This window comes from Molossus molossus, unplaced genomic scaffold, assembly GCF_014108415.1.
Source record: "Molossus molossus isolate mMolMol1 unplaced genomic scaffold, mMolMol1.p scaffold_m16_p_24, whole genome shotgun sequence".
Lineage (NCBI taxonomy): Eukaryota > Metazoa > Chordata > Mammalia > Chiroptera > Molossidae > Molossus > Molossus molossus.
In genome coordinates, this window is record NW_023425360.1 from 335696 (window position 1) to 357882 (window position 22187).

At 58.5% G+C, this 22187-nt stretch overlaps 1 protein-coding gene and 1 non-coding gene across 2 annotated transcripts in view; both read right to left on the minus strand.

Annotated features, from left to right (window-relative positions):
• Positions 1 to 19243, minus strand: part of TMEM266 (transmembrane protein 266) — a 32141-nt gene extending 12898 nt beyond the window's left edge. The window contains exons 1-6 of the mRNA XM_036278137.1: positions 19176 to 19243; positions 17062 to 17250; positions 6699 to 6853; positions 3962 to 4035; positions 1752 to 1808; positions 926 to 1064 (exon numbers count right to left, since the gene is read on the minus strand). Of these exons, the coding sequence (XP_036134030.1) occupies positions 926 to 1064; positions 1752 to 1808; positions 3962 to 4035; positions 6699 to 6853; positions 17062 to 17250; positions 19176 to 19189 (628 nt within the window). The 5' untranslated portion in view covers positions 19190 to 19243. The remainder of the gene's footprint in view (positions 1 to 925; positions 1065 to 1751; positions 1809 to 3961; positions 4036 to 6698; positions 6854 to 17061; positions 17251 to 19175) is intronic.
• A 1702-nt stretch (positions 19244 to 20945) lies between these two features.
• Positions 20946 to 21135, minus strand: LOC118641064. Its single transcript, XR_004961529.1, has one exon. It is a non-coding gene; the product is annotated as a U2 spliceosomal RNA (small nuclear RNA).
• Positions 21136 to 22187: the final 1052 nt, after the last annotated feature.

Below are 22187 nucleotides of genomic sequence, written 5' to 3' on the forward strand. Positions count from 1 at the left end.
GGGCAAGGGGGTGGGGTCTGGGCCCCCACTCGCGGCAACCAAAGCAACTCCACTTTCATTCTGCTTCCACATTGAGGATTTGCACATGATTTTGCAGAAGAAAAGCCTTCAGTGCTTAAAAAAAAACTAGAGACTGAAAAGAAAAGCAAAAACCAGAACACTTGGGAATCGTCTGTACAACTTCCTAGTCCTGAGCGGTGAACTGGCAGTCTGCGGTGCAGTGTGCCTGGACCCCGCAGGCTCTCAGGGCGGGGCTTCTAGTCCCCTCCCCCCCAGCAGGGCCCCCTCCGCTGGAGAACACGCTGGTCTGTCACCACCTAGGACCCAGGTCCGGTGAGGAGGCGCCGTGCACAGGGCAGCCCCTGACTGACGGAGCAAAGGCCATGGGAATGCACAGCGGGTCGGGGAGAGGGGACCCAGAGATGGGGGCGTGTGTCACTAGAGCTGACAGAGGCCGGAGCCAAAACCCCACCCAGGCCAACAGCTCCCGGACACCCTGGCTGTTTGCACGTCGGCAGGTTTGGGGGCACCTAGCTGTCCTTGGTGGACACAGAGGTGAGAGGGACCCCTTGGGAGCAGCCCTGGACAGTGACCTGAACAGAGCGGTGGGAGCCGGAAGGTGGCACTGGGGTGGTGAGCAACTAGTCTTTCCGGCGGCCGGGCTCTCGGGCAGGGCTGCCATCCAGGAAAACGGAACGGTCATGTTGGACGAATGCATGACCTCTGAACTCTAGTGTCTGCGTGTGACGTCTGGGCAGCCGAGAGCGAAACCCAAACTTCCCTGAATGAGCAGCGACAGGCTCAGTTCTCTCCGGCCTGAGTCTCCACCCCCACCCCTGCTGCTGCCCACCCCTGGGCCCCGCCACAGGGTCTCTCTGCAGCTGTGTGTCACCCGCCAGCCCCATGGGTCCCCCCGGCCGCTCACCATCAATGACCCTCTTCACCCGCCAGATGCGGAGCACGATGATGAGGCTGATGGCATCCCAGGGGCTCCGGGGCCCGTTGGCCACAGTGGACGCCACCATCGGGGCCAAGGACAGGACGATCACCGCCCCGTCGAACACCTGGGAGAGGAGCAGACCTCAGCGCCTGGGCCGCCCCCTCCCCAGCCAGAGGGCAAAGCGCTGCCAACTCCCCCTCCAGGAAAGGGCCCCCTTCGGGCTGTCTCCCTGACCTGCTCAGGTTCCCGGGACCCCAGCAGAGGGCTCCTGAGCACACCCCCCCCCCCCAGGGACCTCCACCCTCCTCCTGCCTCTGCTCTGATAGCCTGGGGCTGCTCCAGGCACCTCTGCCAGAGGCTCTTCCCAGCATCTGGTCCCCTCCCGGGGACGGGGCGCAGCCTCACCGCCCCTCGTCTCCATCCACAGGGCAGGGCCAGGACAGCAGGGCGGCCCCCTCTGCTGCTCCTCCAGGGCCCGGCCCCTGCTCAGCTAACAGTGGGTGGGTGGGCAGCTGACACAGCAGGACCAGTGCCCATGGCACCCTGGAGGCCGACCGGCCCGACGCCCTGTCTGCTCGGCTCGCCCGCCCCAGGCTGCCTGGTTGGCTTGGAACACCCCAGAAGCTTTCCACAGCGACACGAGAAGTTAGAGCTTTGCAGCACTCCACGGGGCCGGGCTGGCACCCCTCCCCCGGGAACTTCCTCAGCGCCCCCCCATGCTGGGCTGCGTCCCATGTAGAGGGAGCAGCCCCTCCCCACTGGCTCCCGGCCTGGGACAGGCAGTGGCTTCGGGGCGGACACTGGTCTTTACCTCTATCTTGTTTTCGATGTAATCCCAGATCCCAAGCACCACAATCCGGAGAACGGTCTGAGGAGAGAAAGCGGCACAGGAACTTGGGTTACCACGTTGCCCTCACTGAGGGGGTCCCTGCAAGTCCCAGGAGCATGGGGCACAGCACCCATTGCTGGCCCTTCTCTCCAGAGGGGCCCAGTCATGGGTAGCAGCTCAGACACCTCACTCATCCTCTGACCCCGGGAGCAGGGTGGAGGGACCTCCATGAGACTCTCTGTCCCCAGGTCCTGCACACCAGCCCCTCTGCTCCTGCAGGAGGGGTGCAGGGAGGAGGCAGGGCTCCCTGTAACTCTCTGGTACCCCATTGCCCCGTTACTGCTGCAGCCCACTCTGTCTTCTACCAGGTCCAAGGTCGGGGCCATTCTCCCAGCCCCCAATATCCCCACTTAGCCCCTGCTCGGTGTGGGGACGGGTGGGGTCTGAGGCTGGTTCTTCTCTCTACACAGGGCTTGTCTGTCTCAGGTGCGTGTCTCCAGCAGAGACAGGAAGGGAACGCCGAATTACACCAGGTAATAACTCCTGCGAAGCCAATACAGCCAGAGCAGAGGGACCTCGGGAAGAACCTCAGCAACTGGGGAAATGTGTCTGCTGGCAGCCACAGGCACATGGCACATTTTCCACGGTGTGCATTGGGGGACACCTAGCCACAGCCCAGGTGTTGGTGGGAGGGAACGGCAGGGGGTGAGGGGCCAGGGAGGGCGGGACCCTCCATGAGGCAGCAGGCAGGGAGCACGCACTGTTTTGAAGGCCGAGGCACCTCCAGGACAATGATCTCAGAGGGCGGGTTGGGGCACCGGGGATTGACCCCCCCCCAGTCTGCCACCTACACACCCCAGACCCACACCCAGGATTCTGGATGCCAGGCCTGAGGCCCAGCCCAGCCCTGAGACAGACATACAGAGAGAGAGAGAGACGAAGAGACGAAGAGAGGCAGAGAAAGAAACTGAGAGACAGAGACCAAGAGAGCACCACTAGATGGGAACAGAGCAGCCCAACATGACCTGGGACTTGACCCCTGGGGCTCCCTGATCACATCAGAAAACACTCTCTGCCTCACATCCCAGCCCACTCAGCTCTCCTGCCCCATCCTTCCTGCATCCCAGGCCCTCTGCCCCCCACCCCAGGCGGCCTGCGTGGGTGTGTGTGGGTGTGAGCTGTGTGTGTGCGTGGGCTGCCCAGCGTGCCCTGCCTCCTGTTTCTGCCCTTCTCCCGTGCCCGCTGACACTGCTGGAAAGCCCCTGGGGCTCTGTGTGGGCTGGCGTGAACCGTGCCTGCAGGCGGGCCCATGGGCACAGAGGGACAGTGGCCGCTGACTTGGGCCAGTTGTCATTCTGCTCGGGAGAACCTGATTTCCACAGGAAACTCCCCAGGCCGTCAGTGACCACCACTGCCCACAGCATGAAGTCCAGTCCTCTCGGCTTTCCTGGGAGACCCTGCCTGCAGCAGCCCCGCTGAGGGGAGGCCTGGGTGTCGCGGTGACAGGCGGGAGCTGCCCGGAGTGTCACTGACCCCCAGCAAAGTCAGAGGGATGTGCTGGGATCCCCGCCCCCACCCGGTAGTGCCGGGGGGCTAGCCGCTCCCACCAACACCCAGGGTCCGGCAGCTTCCCCCTGACCTCACACATCAGAGACAGATGGGGCTTCATCAGCGACCAGAACAGTGAAGGACACTCCCTGACCCCCCACTCTGGACACCTGCCCTTGGACTCTCACCGAGGTGGCACTGCACTCGGCCTAGCCAGACCCCATATGCCCCACAGCACCCAGGCAAGTCCACGCCCAGCCCTGGGCCTCCCTTTCGGCCCAAGGGACAGGCCCAGCACCACGGCCAGGGTCCTACCGCTCTCCTCCCCTCGGGGCCCTGGCTCCAGCCCGGCCACTGCCTGCTTCTCCCTGGCCACATAAACCACACGCTCTCCCTCAGCCACATCCACTCAGTCCTACCGTCGCTGAGACACGGCCCACTCACACCTGGACCACACCCGCTCGTCTGCTGGGCCTCGGCGTGGGGGCCGCTCGCCCCCCGAAAGGGGCACAGGAGTGTTCCCTGCGCATGTCTCCTGGATGCAGTCTCGAGGGTACACAGAGGGCCCAGCATGTGCTCGTACCCTGGTCTCCCGGGACAGGAGCCGCCCCAGAGAGAAGGCCGCAGGGCCCGTCTTCACCTACCTCCGAGAAGAACACGGAGAGGATGACCAGACTGATCCAGTGAATGACCCCCGCAAACTGGAACGCACTGGAAACTGCAACAGACACAGTTAACAGGGCCCAGTTTTAGGAGCAAGGAGGTGGCCGGTCGGGAGAAGGGCTTCCCAGCCTGGGAATGGCCCCTGGGACCCTGCGGTGTGCGGGGACACTTCCATCTGGGTGAAATCAGACCGGGGACCGCCAAGTGGTGTCTGTGACAGGGTGGTGGAGGTGGGTGGGCCGCCGACTCGTCTTTCCTCGTCCCCCGCAGGCCCCTCTCGGAGCTCAGCTCAGCCCTGAGCCTCCAGGGACTGTCCTCCAGGAAAGCTCTCCAGAGAGGCCTGCGGAGACGGGCTTTCGGACCTGGTGGTTGTGAGGTCCGGTCAAGCTGCCGGAAATCCCCGCCACAGCTCAGCCCCAGAGCGCCCCGCGTGTGAGTGGGAACGGAGACAAGCTCACTTTGACTTCCCGTTTTGAAAACTGGGTGGCAGAGATGGGGGTGTCAGCCAGAGTGTTTCAGAAAACAGGCTGGAACAAGAAGGGAGCCAGCCCCGCAAGGTGGCAAAGCAAGTGGCCGGGTGGGCTCTGCTGGCCCTTCCAGAAGCCGGGGTGCCAGTCGCGGGAGCAGCCGGCCGGCTCCCACCCGCTGCCTCCAGGCAGTCCCTGCGGGAAGGACCTGGCTCCGGAAGGCCTGGCCGGTGGGGCTCAGTGGTTGAGTGTCGGCCCTGCACCAAGAGGTCGCCTGTTCGATTCCCAGTCAGGGCACACGCCCAGGTTGTGGGCTTGATCCCCAGTGGGGGGCATGCGGGAGGCAGCCAATGGATGTTCTCTCTCATCGATGTTTCTATCTCTGTCTTCCTCTCTCTCTAAAATCAATAAAGGAAAAAAAATTCAAAAGAAAAAAAAAAGAGAGATACTGGCAGGACATCCTAGGCAACTGGGGCCAAAGGAGCACAGGAAGGCTGCTGGGTACACACACTGCCCCCTTCTGGGCCCCAGCTGGGCCCAGGCGACACAGAGCTGAAGGGGCTGAGGGACAGGGCCCAGAGCCATCCCCGGAGCGGCTAGACCCCACAACCTCGCCCAGAGCCCTGAGACTGGAGCGCCCCGGGGTGGCAGGAACCAGGTCTGGAGTGGGGGGCCCCCTAAGGTCCCTGGCGTTGGGCCAACAGGACCCTGAGAACATGAGCCAGGAGACGTCGTTTTTCTTCCTGTCTCAGCCACGTGGGAACTGAGGGCAGGGCCGGGGGTGACACGGGAAGGCCCCCCAGACGATTCTGAAAACGTCAACTCTCCTCATTATTTCTCCAATGAATTCTTGTGCCTTTTTTTTACGGTTGCTTCAGAAGGGCAATAAATCTCTGACTGCGTTTTATGGAACTTAAGATGCCTTTTATGAGCTGCTGTTGGATCTCCCACCAAAATCAATCTCCTGGATGTTTAATTTTGAGGAACATTCCAGTGTTGACCAGGCTCTTGGTCCTGCCCAGTGCCCGTCACACCAGAGCGCCAAGCGCCCGGGCGCCGCCCGGCATTGGGGAGGAAGACCCTGTCGCCGGCAGGACTCACGGGAAGCGGAGGAGGGAAAGTGCCCAGCACGGGTTAACGGGAGGCAGGCTGAGCATAGAACCAGTGCTGGCCACCTGATGCCGGCAGATGCTTCGACGGAAACCCAGCAAGGCTGATGGGACAAAAGCCACCCTGTGTTCCATCTGGTCACCCTCTCTCAGAGTCAGGGCGGCTGGGGGACTGGGAAGGAACCCTGAGTCTGAGGCTCTAGGAAGGGCCCGGGGGCATTTGAGAAAACAAGTCTAAGGCCACGGATGGCTTTGGGGTGGCTGGACCTGTGGTCCCGGAGTGGCCAACGGCAGCAAAGGAAACAATAACCTCATCTCTTTTTATCTACGCTTGAAAGACCCACCTTCTGACCTGGGGGAATGCACAGAACCGCTCATCACGGAAAGTCAAGTCTCAACCCCCGCCCAGGGCACCAGGCGGGACTACAAGGCTGGGGCTGCAGGCAGGACCTTGCTCTGTCGGCCCCGTGGTCACCACATCCAGAAGGATGAAGGGGCAGCAGACAAGCCCTGGCCTCCACACACCCTGACCCAGGACAAACACAGGGAGGACGGACGGTGGGCAGAGAGCTGGCCCTGCCCATCCTGGCCTGGCGGCTTGAAGTCCCAGCTCCAGGACTGCTCACCAGGGGGCGCTCTAACCTCTCCGGAGCTGAAATCCCTCGTCTATGAACCGGGAAGACGTCCACTGCGCCCATCTCACGGGCTGCTACTGGGCCAATGACAGAAATGAGCTTTCCACACTGTCCCTTATGCTGGACAGAAACACAAGGAGTCACTGCCTGTGGCTGCAGTCGTCAGTTACGACGAGGGGGTACGCCGCCAACCACAGGCACTCTCTTTAAGCTACAGAAAATTCCCAATGGGAACGAGGGGAAAAGTGCAGACAGGGGTCCCCAATGTTCTCTGTCTCACCGGTCTTGGGAAGTGCAATGCCTGGAGGACACAGGAGCGGCCACACGGCTGAGGAGGGCAAACTGATGCTGGGTGACAGAGAGAGGCTGCAGCGTCCTCCCTGGCAGTGACCCCATGGGGCTGGGGTCAGGCTGGGGCAGGCCACGCTGCTGGCTGGGGACCCCTGGTGGGGGCACATCGAACATCCACATCATGCGTATTTGCATAGGGTACCCTGTGCTACTCACACTGGAGAAGCTTTATATCTATTAGCAGTTCCAGAGTCAGGAGAATCACCACCAATACTACACAGGCTGCCAGGACACTGTTGAGACTGGCACTGAGCAAAAATACCTGCCACACGGCTGCCCTCTTCCCACAGCACGGCTTCAGCCAGGTGGACCTGTGGGGACAAGAGCGGAGGACGCACTGAGAGGGGGCCCCAGGCCCTGCTCTCGACCACCCCTCCTCTCCCCTCTAAGCTGCCCAGCCAAGCCCAGTCTGATTCAAGAGCCAAGGAGGAGAATTAGGAAGCGGGGTCTCTCTGGGCATGTGGTCCACTCCTGTCAGAAACATGATGCGGGGAAAGGGGTGCCTGTGAGGGGCCCGGAAGGCTGAGGGCACCTCGTTCGCTCATGAGGGGGTGTCAAGTATCCTGAAGGGGTCGGGGAGCCTCCTGTGGTCTCTGCCTTCAGCTCCCAGGCCTCAGTACTCTGGGTTCAGCCTCCCTTTGTAAGACTGCTCAACCCCTAGGGTTACCGAAGGTTAAACGAGAGACGTGTCTGGTCCCTAAAGCACCTTGTAGCCGACCTTGGGAACTGATGATAAAACATTTGATGGCCCACACGCTGGGCCACTGCCCGCCCTACTGTCCAAAGGGAGCCGTCTGGTGAAGTCCAGTGCCCGCCCGAGACCCCAGGGGTGTGCGTGGGAAGGGGGTCCGCGGTGAGGGCTCCGTGCTCCCTGAGGAATGACTCGAAGGCGTCCAGGAGGAGCTGGTCCTGGACAGTCCACCAGCGAAGCCTGAAGGAGCTGGTGTGGGGCACAGCTCCCGGCTCCTCGAGAAACCTGGCAGGAAGTGGGCTCCTTCCACCTTGCTCTGGGTGTTTTCCAAAACCTCTGGGAGTAAAAGGTGCTGTCCTCGGCTCCAGGGGAACGCAAAGACTGGGGTCCAATCTCCAGCCCCGGGCGCTGGTCCCAGGAAGGATTTCACTAACCCGGGGGCCAGGCGGAGAGGCTACCAGAGGCTGGGGCCGGGGGTGTCTGTCCAGCAGGGCCAGGAGGACGAGGTGTGAAGTCTGCTGCTCCAGCTCAGAGGGAGGCTGCGCACCATCTGGACAGAGGCCTGGAGAAGCCTAGATGCCCGCCCACAGGGGCCCCCTGAATTTTAGGATTTTGGCTGTCACTCCTCAGCTGACATGCTCTCCTGATCCACTAGGGTGTCTCACCTACTCCCCCCTTTCTTTCCCCAAAAGGTGACATTCCTGGTCCCTTCCTGGGCCCTATTTTAATCTTTCACGCTCTGTCACAAGCTCAGCACTTCTCTCCTGCTTCCTGCTAACTCCTCCGAGGGCACAGCCCTGCAGGCCTGAGACCCAGCCCCCACGCCACCCCTCCGACACCCAGCAGGGGTCTGCGGCCCCTCAAACGGATGCCCGCTCACTGGCACCAGAATTGCACGAAGCATCCTAGCAGTTATCGATAGAGAGGGTGTGGCTCAGGGGTTAGAGGGTCAGCTGGCCTGCGATTGATCGAGGGGTCACGGGTTCAACCTGGATCACAGTGCGGGAGGCAACCGATCGGTGTTTCTCTCTTTCTCTTTCTCTCTTCCCCTCTTTTCCTCCCTCCCTCCCTTCCACTCTCTCTAAAAAAATCAGTGGAAAAATATCCTCAGATGAGGGTTAACAACAACAACAACGAAGGTGTCTGTGAAGGTCATTTTTCCAGGACGGTGTCTTGCTGAGGCCAGTGTATGAGTCTGGGGTGCTGAGGGCGTCCCCGATCCCAGGCTGGGGCTACTCGGAGAGCAGGAACATGGGCTCTAAGCCTCCAGATTGGAGCAGACCAGGAGGAGCAGACTTTTCTGCTGACCCGGTGTTTAGAAATTCCAAACTGCTAATACCACATCCCGAGATTCAAAAGCTACCGACATTCCCAGGAGACTGTTCTAGCAGAAAAACAGAATATAACTCGTTTCCAAATATCCCTGAGTGGCTAAGTAAGGACTCAAGGAGCTTAGTGGGGCCAAAAGGAAAATCAGCATCAAAATGCAATTCTTTTTCATCCTCATCCAAGGATATTTGTTTTTATAATGTTTAGAGTGAGAGGGAGAGAGAAAAACAGATGTGAGAGAGAAACATCGCTCAGCTGCCCCCTCGCACCCCGAGGATATTTGTTTTTATAATGTTTAGAGCGAGAGGGAGAGAGAAAAACAGATGTGAGAGAAAAACATCGCTCAGCTGCCCCCTCGCACCCCGACGGGGAGTCAAACCCGCGCTGTCTGGGGTGAGGGATGGCACTGCAACCACCTGAGCCACGGCCAGGGGGACTCTGCACGGCCAGGGGGACTCTGCACGAGTTGAAGACACTTTCCCTCCACCTCTTGGCCGGGCACTCAAGCCCTGGAGACTGGTTCTCAGGGGTGCGCCCCCCAGAACGGCCACCAGAGGGCAGGCGTGTCCGGTTGCAGGTCTTGGGGCGGCAGGAGGGGCAGCTGCAGGAGGCGTCTCTGGCTGCCAGGGGCCAGCGCCCCAGGACCAGATGGCCTGTGCCTGCTTCGGCAGCTTCCCGTGCGGGTCCCACCGGTCACTCCGGAGGCCTCAGAAGTCCTGGTGGGAGGGGAGGCCCGGGGCCTTGACTGCTTCTGTTTTATATTCTTAGGAGTCTGATACAAGCTTGAAAGAGTAACTCCTAGAATATCAAAATGAACTCCGGCGCGTTTCCCATGGGTCCTTCTGTGAGGTGAGGCCAGGAGGTGGCCCTGAAGGGCCGGCTCCACGACCCTGGTGGTCAGGCAGCCGCCCCGAGCTTTGCCCTCCACCTGCCCTGAGGTGGGCGGACATGGTGCCCGCAGCGCAGGAGCTGCGCTGGCCCCGTGGGGCCTGGCCTCCCACGCCCAGCAGTGCCCGTGACCCCTGCTGTGGGGTGAGCAGGGAGGGGCAGTAGCTTGGTGGGGACCGTGGAGACCCTCAAGCCCCCCACACAGCACTCAGGCAGGGCTGTCGGGCAACCCCGGGGAGGTGGCAGCCGCAGCTGCCAGCTGCCCTGTAGGCAGCCAGACGCCCATCTGTCCGGGCTGGGGGGCGGGGGGCTGGTGTCTCCAAGCAGCAGCCCCGTGACGGAGCTCCCAGCACAGTCTGCGAGCCTGCCTCTCATTTCCACGTGGGAGTAAGTCTCGTCTACCTTTTCAGGGTTGTTCTAAATATTAAAAATAACACATGTAAACTGCTTACTAAGTACCTACTGTGAGGATGTAGGTACACGGGCCTCAGAAAAGGGGTTGACTCTCTAAATACCCAAGTGCGGCCACCCACGCCATCCGCTCACAAGTCCAAGCGCGGAACGCCAGGCGCTGTCCCGGGTGCTGAGCACCGAGGGGGGCCTCCCCTGTGGAGCCCGCGTGAGCTCAGGCTGCGCAGTGAGCTCCTGGTTCCACCCACTCCGTGAAAAGCAAAACAAAGGGAGGGGAAAGGAGACTGAAATGAGCAGCCGTGTGGGACTTCTCCAGACCGACAGATACCCACCTGCAAGAACCCTCAACCCCGCGCCCACAGGGACACCCTGCCGCAGTGTCTGGGTGGGCGGTGAGCTTCTCTCTCACCCTGGGGGGACCCTGTGACCCGGTACCTGGTTGAAGGGGAAGCCACAGCAGCCCCCTGACCCAGAAATCCAGCACTCGGCCCTACGGGGACTCTCAGGGTGAAGGACGGGGACCCTCCCAGCCCCGGGGGGTGTGGGGGTGTGGGGAGGGACTGAAGAACTGGAAGCTTCCACACAGGCAGCTCAGTTCGCAATCAGAGCTAAAGGCCAGCCTGGCGCCCAGCTGGGGACGAGGAGGGGGAGCAAAGCCTGGGCTGCTGGGGTCACTGCAGTCTGACCTTCGCTTGTCCCAGAATCTCAGGTTTCTGCACCCTCAGAAATGCCAGCTGGTGGCGAGCTCAGGCTGGGAAGAAGGCGCTGTGACCCCACTCGGCGAGCCACCCAACAAACCCCTCTCGGGGCACAATGGCTGCCCTGCCTGGGGGTCCAGGGTGTTGCCCCCACATCTCTGAAGGGCGCCCTGGGATCAAGCCTGACTCAGGGGGGCCACGGACCCCTCCCACCCTGAGAGTCCTTGGTGCTGGGAACCGGCCGCCAGTCTGGGCCTCCTTTGTGCTGTGCTGCGTGGGCAGGGCCGCCACAGGGTGGGAGTGGGGGCAGGCACACCCGCTGCTCTGTCTAGCTCTCTGTTCTCAGCTGTAGTTTGGCAAATTCGGGGGGCCGTGCTCCCCCTTCCCCCTGTTCGGCCAAACTCCAGATGCAAAGTGCCTTCAGATGACTGGGGACCCTGAAACCTCACAGATTCAGCCCACTTTCCTCGGGGGACCTGAACCATTTGCTCTCCTCCTCCAGGCGCACCCCCACCCCACGGAGTGGTCAGAAGGGCTCTGCTGCCCCCTGGTGGTGGCCCGTGGCTGTGCACCTGTACCTGCGAGGGGGAGGTGGGGACCCCTGAGGTTTATCTTGCTGAGAAATAACATATCTGTGAATCGACTGCCTTCTTACTCAGTGAAAAGTTTCTGCAGCCCTTGGATTACAGGAAAGAGGCTAACCTGTGCTTAGCAGAAAAAATGTGATCTGAATTAAATCTGTATTCCCTCTTTGGAGCATTGAGAACCCTTCTGGAAGCTGAGTCCACTGAAAACGTAGACTGCAGGTCCCAGGGTTGGTCCAGAGTCCAGGGCAGCTGGCACGCCCCAGGAAGGGGCTGTGCTTATCATACACAAGTCTCTTTGGCATCAAGAAGATGGATTAATAAAGCTCATTTTTAACTTTTTTCTCCTTTGGGGGAAAAATGACTCAAGGATTTCATAAGGCAGGAACTTCCAGACTTTACATTTGCAAGGTTGCGGGGGGCAGACTGGCCTCTTCATCCTGAACCACAGAGGCTTTCTGTCTTCTAAAAAGATGCCGGAATTGTACTGAGTGAAGGGGGCATGTTCTGGGGCAAACTGGGCTTCTTCCTTCCGGGATGACTGAGGAGGGGGGCGGCTTCGAGTTCGAGCCCAGGGCCCAGGGCCCGGTCCCTCCCTGGGCTCTTCCTCCACTCCATGTGGTCTGGGGGCCAGCCCCAACTTTTCCCCAAATGGAATTGGCTTCCCTTGTCTTATAATCCTTATCTTTTTTTTTTTTTTATCCTCACCTGAGGACATTTTTCCATTTTTTGTTCAGATGGAGTGGGAGGGAGAGAGGGAGAAAGAGAGAGAAACATCAACATGAAAGGGACACATCGAGTGGCTGCCTCCGCAGGACCCAACCAGGGCCGGGGACAAACTGCAACCAAGGTACGTGCCCTTAGCGGGAACCGAACCCGGGTCTCTCTGGACCGCAGGCCGACGCTCCAACCACTGAGCCAAACTGGCCAGGGCTATAATCCTTATCTTAACATGGCCTCACCCACCCACTCACTCACCCATTCATCATTTCTTCACTCACCAACACCCCCTGCTCCAGGCTCAGGGGAGCTGCCCTGCCCTAAGGGAGCACTGGGCCAGCACTGGAGACAGACTCGAGAGCAGACCAGAGAGCCCAGCGTCACGAACGCCCCAGCCCAGGTGCGGTGGGGGACGGAGGACTTTCTGAAGGAGTTGGTCCTTGTGAGACAGTATGGGGAACACAAAGGGTATTCCTGGCTCCGGCTTGGTAGGTTCCCCCACCCCTCCTTTGCCTCCAGCTTTGTTTGCTGCACCAACTAAAATCAGTTCAGTCTTTACATAAAGATGTGACTATACTGGACCTGTCTCCTTCTGGCCTGACACCCCTGTGGCCTTCTGTGCTTCCTCTGACTGTGGAGTCCCAGCAGAATGTCCTCTAGCCTCATCCCCAAGTGGCAGCACCCCTCTGTCCGCTCAGCCTCCCTCTAGGTTCCTCCTGCCTGGGGCCTGGCCCTGACCTCCCAGGTCACAGCTTTTAGAGCCCTAAATTATAAACAATGCAAAAGGCTGAATATCTTTCACTCCTTACTTTACTTTTATATTTTTCACAAAGACCATCCTACCTCCTGCCCAGGGCCCTCTGGAGCACTCTCTCTGGGTGCCCTGCTCTCTTCCCCTCCCCTGTGGGGGAGGCCTCTCATCCAGCCCAGACCCTGCACACCAACCAGGCTAGGAAAAGGTAGGTCTGCAGTCTGCAACCAGTGACCCCCCCCTCCAAAGGTGGACCGCGGGGTCCCTGAGGAGCAGTCCGGGAGGATCAGGCAGAAAGCGCTCTCCATGAAGCCTGGAGCCGGGAGAGTGGACACACGTCAAACCACACCAGAGAGAGGGCCGCACTGACTGGACGGAGTTCATGGCGAAACAGGCTGAGAAGGGGACGTGTTCTGGGTCTGTCCCGAATCGAAGAGGCTCAAAAGACAGAAGGGAAGGTGTAGCTCTGGACCGAGGACTACAAGCAGAGACTCAGCTCTCAGAGGACAACGCGGGGTCCCACACCCAGGCCATCCAGGACGGGAGGAGTCCTCATCGCGTGGATGAGGCCAAAGCCAGATGGGGGAAGACTGAGGAAGGGGCCATGGCAACTGTCCACGGGGCTGTCAAGAGGTTTGGCTGCCAAGAGGAGGAGCAAGATGGGCAGCTCTCTGGGGCCCAGACAGGGAGAATGAGACCTGGCCACACGAGGAGACAGGAGACAGGAGAAGGTGGGGTAGACGAAGGAGCAAAGTTCCTGGAGGGTGGAACAGACCCAGGGGGGGAGGAGCACCCCAGAGGGCAGGGCCAGGGTGGGGCCCAGCCTACCCAGGACAGTCCCACTTCAGCAGCAGAGGTCGTCTGCCAAGGGCACCAGGACAGTGCAGCTGACCTGGAACAGCCCCCTGGGACCAGGAGGGAAAGCTGCCCAGGACCACAGGGGACTGTCAGGCAAAACTGGGAAACAGGGCGAGACCACAGACCCTGAGTCTGGGAGGTGCCAATGCACCGAATGCTTGTGCCCCCGGTATTCATATGCTAAAGACCCAACACCTGGATGTTGGGGGTGGGCCCCCCCCAGACAAGTCAGAGTGGCCCCCTGGCGGGATGAGTGCCCTGATAAGAGGAAGGGGTGGAGCTGGGAGAGGGCCCCTTCCACCCACTTGAGGACAGTGAGAGGCCCCAGGCAGAGCCCTCACCGTACCCTGACCCTGTTACCACCTTGCTCTTGAAGCCCCATCTCCAGGACCGTGAGGAAACACGTTTCTGTTGTTTTGGCCCCCCAGTCTGTGGTCTGGAGCGTGGGGGCGCCCATCTGCATGGAGGTCTGCCTCTCCCAGGCCTGCACAGAGCAGAGGGTGGACAGCAGCTACCCTGCAGACCGGCTCTGTGAGGCGGGTCCATCAGAAGCACGTGGGCAAGTCCAGGTGCCTGCCCCAGGTGAGGCTCCTCACCCACGTCACAGTGATGGGCCTCCTTCACAGGTTTGTGTGGACCAAGGGAGCAGGCACGGGATGGTGTGGGCCAGCAGGGGTGTCCCACGCCATGTCCGTTCACCAGTCACGACGTGTGAGGGTAGAAAGGGCCAGGCAACAGATGGAAGCCGAGGTTCTGGCCGGATCAGAAGCCAGGAGGTGGGGCTCCCTTCGGTCTCCACCATGTCCCCCTGGATAAGCTCTTCCCACACCCTGGACTCTACGGTCCGACCAGAAAACGGAGACCAGACGCTTTCTGGGGTGTTTCCTAGCTCCCACATTCTCAGATGCTGGGAAACCTGAAAACACTGACTTATCACGGAGCTCAGAGGAAGTGAGGGGTGGCGCTGGGTCCCCGAGGTGCCTGGTTCCCTGCAGAGAAGATACAAGCCCACACACAAACGTCCCTTCGTAGGAAGAGGTGTGTTTGACACGACTTCTGCTTTAGCTTTCCAGAGAACCACCAGGACTGTCCATACTGCAGCCCTGCATCGCTTCAGAAGGGCCAGGTGGGAGATTCTGGGCGCGCCCCAGGAAATGCGGCCGGAGCCAAGAACCTCGCGAGGAGCGTGCCCCCTCGCAGTGTGCTTTGGGTTTGGTCCTTGTTCCCTGGCTTCTGTCCTGGGCCTGCTCTTCCTTCCTCCAGGAGGCCCTCTGGCTGCCAAGCGAGCCCACAGAGGACACCAGCAGCGAGACAAATCCCTTCGCCTGCTGCCTCCTGTCACCCCGCAGGACCTGCCGCCCAGGGCACATCTGACGCTCATCAGATGGAGAACCTCTCCCTGCCCTGTGATGGGGGAAATGCACCCTGTATTCTCCCGATGGGAGGAACTCTGCGGAGGCCCACGTCCTGACGGGGTGCGGCTCCCACCGCGCAGGACACCCCCAGGCTGCAGCTGCGGATGCTGCCCCGGCCAGCATCCTTCAAGGCCTTCTGGCAGGGAAGCTTGGCCGGCCCGGCGTCCTACGGCTGCACTACCGCGTTCGGCCACCAGAGGGCAGCGGCAGGCGGCCCGGGGCCTGAGGAGCCCAGGAAGAACCAAGGCTCCTGGTTCGAAAACTGCTCAACATTTCCAGGCGGCGGCAGCACAGCGTCAAACCGCCTGCACAGGCCGCACCTGCACGAAGCCGGCCCCGGCTCAGGGGCCTCGAGGACCTCAGCCCAGCCTTCAAGCCAGTGAAGACCTGGGTGCTGACCATGCCCAGGGTGACTCACCACCGGGCATCCCTTAGCCTTCTCTCACCTGCCAGGGTCCTGCTGAGTCTGTGCACACACCTGTAGAAACTATATTTTCAGCCCGGCCTGTGTGGCTCAGTGGTTGAGCATCGGCCCATGCACCAGGAGGTCGCGGGTTTGATTCCTGATCAGGGCACATGCCCAGGTTGTGGGCCCAATGTTTCTGTCTCTCTCTTCCTCTCCCTTCCTCTCTCTCTAAAAAAAATCAATAAAAAAATATATTTTAAAAAAGAAAATTGCCCAGCCGGTGAGGCTCAGTGGATTGAGCATCGTCCCAGGGACTGAGAGGTCCCAGTTCAATTCCCAATCAGGGAACATGCCCGGGTTGTGGGCTCGATCCCCAGTAGGGGGTGTGCAGGAGACGGCCGATTGATGTTTTTCTCTCTCTCTAAAAAAATCAATAAAAACTTATTTAAATTTGTTTTTAAAAAGAAAACTATATTTTCAGAGAACGCCAGTGGGTGAAGTTTTTACAAAAGGTGTACAGTTTCCCAATTGTTGGGCAATTTCTCCTGGGAAAGGGAGAAACTAAGCATAGTGGATCCAAGCTCTGAAATTTTAACTCCAGCCAGTACTTCTCATTAGCTTCTAAAATAACCCAGCAACCTTTTGGGGTTTTTTTTGTTTGTTTGTCTGTTTTTATCCTCACTCGAGGACGTTTTTGCATTTATCTTCAGATAGAGCAGGAGGAAGAGAAGGGGGAAGAGAGAGAGAGAAACATCAACGCGAGAGAGACACATCGACTGGCTGCCACCCACGTGACCCCAACCGGGGCCGGGGACAATCTGCAACCAAGGCACATGCCCTTAGTGGGAACCGAACCCGGGACTCTCTGGTCTGCAGGCAGACGCTCTAACCGCTGAGCCAAACCAGCCAGGGAAAACTTTTGTGTTTATATTCAAAGCAGCCAACATGTTTCAAAATGTTTACAGGTCCCTGAGAAAGCAGAGCGGCCCAGAGTGGCTCCAAGGATCCTGGACAATGTTTAAACGCCTGTACCTCAGAGCCCCAGAGTGTGCAGGGGAAGTCCGACCGCTGGGCGGCCCGAGGAGGGTGCCTGCCCTGCTCTGGTCTTCAGGTGGGCGCCTCCCCCCTGCGCCGACCAGCTCTACACTCTACCGTCCATCCTCAGAAAGGACGTTTGTGACAGACCAGGCTAATGAGGTGCTAACTGGGGGCAAAGGCGTCCCCTCCGACTGACTAGCTGAGGAGGAGGAGGTGGGCCACACTGTGCATCAGGGACCAGCACACCCAGCGGCAAGCCTCCCAGATCAGCGCTGCCAAGTCCCCAGACACACCCGGCTCATTGCCGCACGCACGGCCCTTTTCTCCAGCCACTTTTTCGGTGAGAGTTGGCTGACCAAGGGCAGTGCAGTCCGAGTCCACTCCTTATGGACTCTGCGACCTTGGGTGGGTCCCTGACCCCTGTGGGCCTCCTGAGTCCCAGTGTGCAGAGAGGGGTTGGATGGGCCTTCACGAAGCATGCCAGTCTTTAAACAAATGTTATGATTCTCTGACTTCCAAGCAAATGCTACATAAGAGACTGTGTGTAGCAACAGCAGGTGATGTCTAAGCCCAAAGCCTTATTCTGAGGAAACAGTGTCTGAGGGCGAAGGGACCTGGGTGTCCTGATGGGAACACCTGGTCTCTCCGGACTCGGCATCTCTGACCGCTGAGTATCTGGGGGGAGGGGACCACGAGACCCGAGGAGGTATGCCGGAGTCCCAGCGCCTACCCTTCTCTTTGGTAATCTTCGTCCAGGTTTGACAGGAGCTGGGAGCCCGCGGTGGAGAGGTCCACTGCGGCCAGGGGCAAGTCCCGATAGGCAAAGTTCACCAGCGGCCCAGGGGCAGTGCTCTTGGTCTCCTCGTCTACGTGCTGGGAGATGATCTCGACTTCGGAAACCCTTCCTCCCGCCGCAGGCCTGCATTGTGGAGAAGCGACAGGGCGGTGATCCCTCACGGGCAAGTCGTTCTGCCCACTCCCCAAGGAAAGGCGGAGGACGCGTCGGAACCACACGTCCTGACACCCGGGTGGGAGCTCTGAATTCGAAACCTTTTTCCCCAACCACCACTGAAATCTAAGCGGTACCGCTCAGCGGCCGTTAACCAGAAGTTGAGAGCCGAATCCACCTACTTCGCTTTTGCTCGAATCATCCAGGTGATGGAGGAAAAGGTGGAATTTTTATTTGAACACCACAGGTTAGCTGCCTAACCTCCCCGCCTCTCCCAGTCATTTCCGACGCCCAGCTCCTTCTGTGGGACTTTTCACCCCTGCTCTCTGCCCCCTCCGAGCGCGTTCAGCAGCCGCTCCGCGTCCTCACACAGAACAGCCGCAGGGTGTGCGGCTGCTTCTGTTTCTCAGTAACTGAGAACACAGTGTGGGTGTCTACGGGGGGAATCCCAGCTACTCCAGATGTTTTCCGAGGAGGAGACGTTTTCAGTGGGGTTTGTTCTTCTCTTCTGGACAACGCAAGGAAAGCTGGGCTGCCGACCAGACAGGCAGCTTTCCGACCAGTGGGGTGTTCCTGGATGGCTGGGGACGGTCCGAGACCAGAACTACTGACCAGCTGCTCTGCCTTCCCTCGGGCCCCTCCTGCCAGTGGGCACAGGGAAGGAGCAGACGAGGCCTCCTGGTGGGGGGAGGGTTAAGGTCCCCCATGTTGTAGCCTGACTGCTGAGAGTACCCCGGTCTTGGACAAGAACAGGGGGGTGGACAGCATGTATCAATGGCTCCATTCCTCACCCTCCCTTTGCCATGTGACCCTGCAGCTCCCCCCTCAAAAGGAAGACTACATTTCCCAATCCTCGGTTCTGTGTCCGGGCATGCAACTTGTTTGGGTCCCCGGGTATCAGCAGAGGCACGAAAAGGCACCTGAGACCTTCTGTGTGCTGCTGCCCCTGTGCTATCACCACGAGGGGGGAGCAGCCCCGCCCCGGGAGGATGAGGAGCACAGGGAGCGGAATCCAACTCGCCCAGAGCTGCTGACAGCCCGTGGCACCCCATCCAAGGCGACCCGGCTGGGACAGGTGGGGTGTCCACTGGCTGAGACTTACTGTGTCCTGCTGAGGTCCTGCATTGCTGGTCACAGGGCCCTGCTGTGCAATGCTGGGCTCCTGCTCCTGGGGACAAGTCCGTGGCCTGCCCAGCAGGGGCGGAAGGGGTGCTATTCCCACCTTGTTGGTTTTGTCAGTAAGCTGCGACCACACAACCACCGACCCCTTTGCTGGTCCTTGGTAAGACCGAGTGGTTGGTGCACGCAGCGTCTCGGGTTTGAGAACTGAAAGCAAAGCCCCGCGCTCTGCTGCCGGCTGCATAAAGCTTCCAGGAACCCGGCTGTGATTTCTAACTTTCCTTGCAATTCCTGTTCATTCATCCACCGTAAGCACCCCTAATCCTGTCTGGGGTTTGCTTCTGAAAGGCTCCCTATCCTCTGTGGCCTCCCGGTGGTCGCCTGCATTGGAACAGCCTTGTCTTCTGGGAGACTGACCACCATGGTGTTTTTTGTTTGCGTTTTGTTTTTTAGCACAAGAAAATACCAAATTTAGTAATGCAGGTGTAGTGAACCCCACGACCATGAGAAGGTCAGAGACCCCACGTGTGTGAGAGGCCAGCAGCAGTTTGGACAGAGGAATCCTCCGCTTTTCTGAACTGAAAATGGAGACGACATCAGTGAGGCCGCTCCAGGAAAAGGCAGATTCTAACGTGTCGTTTTAACGTCGGCCTGAAGGGCAAAACCACCTGGGCTACCTCCATCCCCATGGGGCTGGGAGGGAGCTACGGATGCACCCGCAGTTCTGACTGCGGTCCAGCTCAGCACCCCAGGGAGCAGGTCCCGGTGCTACTTACTGTGGGGTGTTCATGTTGAGAGACACAGCCAGAGCCCTGGGTTTCCTGGGGGTCTAGTGGGGTTCCGCCGTCCCGAAGGCTGGTGTCGGCATTTCCGAGTTGGGGTTCTACCAGGCACGCAGTAGAGCACCCTGAAAGCAGATCATTAAATAAGGATTTATTAGACTCCGATGTCAGACTGAAATCCTTGTAGGGTCATGTCGACATGGGACGTCCTTGGCACCTCTCGGTGAAGCACTTTTCTTCACGGCACTGTTGACCAGATTCCCGTGTACCTTCTGGGGGTGACAGCGGGCAGATTTTCTCTCTCTGGAGACAAAGCAGCAGGCTAGAGTGGCAGTGACTTCTGGGTCACACCGACGGCAGAAGAGCACGCTGGATGGACACCAGGCTCTCTAATGTCTAATCACAGCCTGTTCAGTGCACTTGCCCGAGAAAAACGGGGCAGCTTTAGGAATCTCAGAGATAAGGTCTGTCTCAAAAATCTCGGGTGTTTGTCCCACAAATAAATCTCTTTCTCTCATATCTGTTTCCATCTGGTCACTCTGGCCCTGCAGCCCCCCTCAGCTCCTGTCTGTCTCTCAGGAGGAAGGTCAGAGCCCGGATCCCACTCACGGGCCTTCTCACCCCTCGGTCCTCAGCGTCTCCACCTATAAAATGGGAATAAGACTAAAACGAACTAAATGAGTTCACACGTGTAAAGACTTGGAATATGCCTGGCATATAGTGTTGCCTTTTATTATAGTTATTTCATAAATGTACGTTGCAGTTTGTTGACTCTGAGCACATTCCAAAGCATTTTGATGGCTGAGTGTAAGATTTCTTGTTAAAATTTGGACTAGTGAGGAGAACATACTTTTCTGTAAACTAGGGCTGGGGTACCCTCTGGGAGGAGACTGTCAGTGTGACGGCAGGTGCACAGACGGAGAGACAGACAGGTTCTGGTGGTTCTGCACAAGGTAACCAGGGCCCTCTTGCTGAGGCCCCACAGTAACACCCAGGAGGGGAAATTTGCTCAGAGTTATGTGAACAAGTGCCCACAAACCTCGGCTAGCTTTTGTGGGTTTGTGTTTAACAAAATAAAGCCAAGTCTGCAATTTGCTTTTATCACTTAGCAATATATAAATGGGCATCATTTGTGGTCAAGAAAGATTTACATGTTTTCTAATTTCTTAACATACATGCACACGTATCGCTTTATATACATTGTTTATAATAAAGTTCATGTTTTCACTGGCTCCTTTTTCTCTTCTGCGTGTGACGCATTACCTGCTCCTTGCTCTCCTCCCCCGTATACACACGCGCGCACACACACGTGTGCACATGCACATACACACACACACACACCCCGTTAAATCTGCGTATATCTCCCCTTACTTTTCTTTGGGCTTATATATAATTACTTACAAATGACCATTTCGCTGTTTGTTTTTATATGTATATAATTATGCTTTGTTTGGATAAGTGCGAATAGGAATTTCTACTCTGCTGAACCAAGCGCTAAAACTCAAATTCAACTTTGTGGTTGTTGTTAATCCTCACCCAAGGCTACATATTTTTTTGTATTGATTTTTAGAGAGAGTGGGAGGGAGGGAGAAAGAAAGAGAGAAACATCGACGTTAGAGAGACACGTCAATTGGTTGCCTCCCGCACAACCCCAACCAGGGCCGGGGATTGAACCTGAAACTGAGGTACATGCCCTTGACCAGAATTGGTCCCTGGGCCGACGCTCTAACCACTGAGCCAAACCAGCCAGGGCTCAAGTTCAAATTTTTTTGCTCCGTTCCCAGAGGTACCGCTACCGGGTCGATGCGTGGAGTGGACAGAGCAAGCTCCTAATCCATCTCCCTGCTCCAAAAATCCATTTAATATATTGTCCTCGGATAGAGGATGTATCAGATACCAAACTGATAAGAACAGATACTACACTTGATCTTAGCCAAAAATGCCGAGAAGCGATTCAAGTTCAATATTTAATTACCAGCTGCACATCCATCCGCGGTGCGGGCGTCTGAACGGTGAAAGAGCTCCCCGTTGATGGGCAGTGCTCAGGGCCAGTGTGTTGGCCGCTGTGCAAAATGCTACAATAGACACCCCTGTTCACGATCCATTCTTGCCAATTCCAGCACCTCCACGACCCAGAATTGCACCCCTTCTTTCCTGACCCCAGTGCCATTGCTCAAACACTGGTCCTAAAACTTAGCTGCACTAATCCCCTCCCCAAGTCAAGTCTCAGTCCTGCGGAGCAGTCTCCGGACAACCTCCAGAGATGTCTTGTCCCCCAGTACAGCACTTAGAAAAAATAAAAGAACAGACACATGGTGCACATACAGAACACACTCATCCAAGTGCAGTTAGATGGGTTTGAGCAGAACCACTACTCCAATCAGGACAGAAAACATTTCCATCTCCCCGGAAAGTTCCCCACGACTCCACAGTCACCGGTCAGCACTCAGAGGCTGCCCTGAATTCCCTTCCCAGAGACCACAGCAGATGCCGACTCACCCCTCTGGAGGTAGGTGTTTGCTGAGACTTCACACCTACACCCACACCCGTGAGCTAACAGCTTCGCACACGGGGTACAGCTCCGTGATCACACTGTTCCAACCGTCAGAGCATCCGTGATTCTCTTGTCACTACCTGAGCGGCTCCTTCAGGACACTCTCCCTCCCTTCCCCCTACCAGGGCTTCCTGATGGCCCGCCCCAGGCAGCCCGCGCTGGGACTGGGCACCCGACGACACGTGAAACTGTCGCCCCCCCCCCCCCCCCCCGCCGCTGCAGAGCTGAGGGCAGAGTGGAAAGAGGCCAAGTAATTACACCCATAAGCGCAGAATTAGCACCTGAGTCAGGTCTGGCCGGTGTGGCTCAGTGGTTGAGCGTTGACCCTGCACCAAGAGGTTGCTGGTTCAATTCCCGGTCAGGACACAGGCCCAGGTTGTGGGCCTGATCCGCAGTGGGGGGCACACAGGAGGCAGCCAATCAATGTTCTCTCTCATCAATGTTTTTCTCTC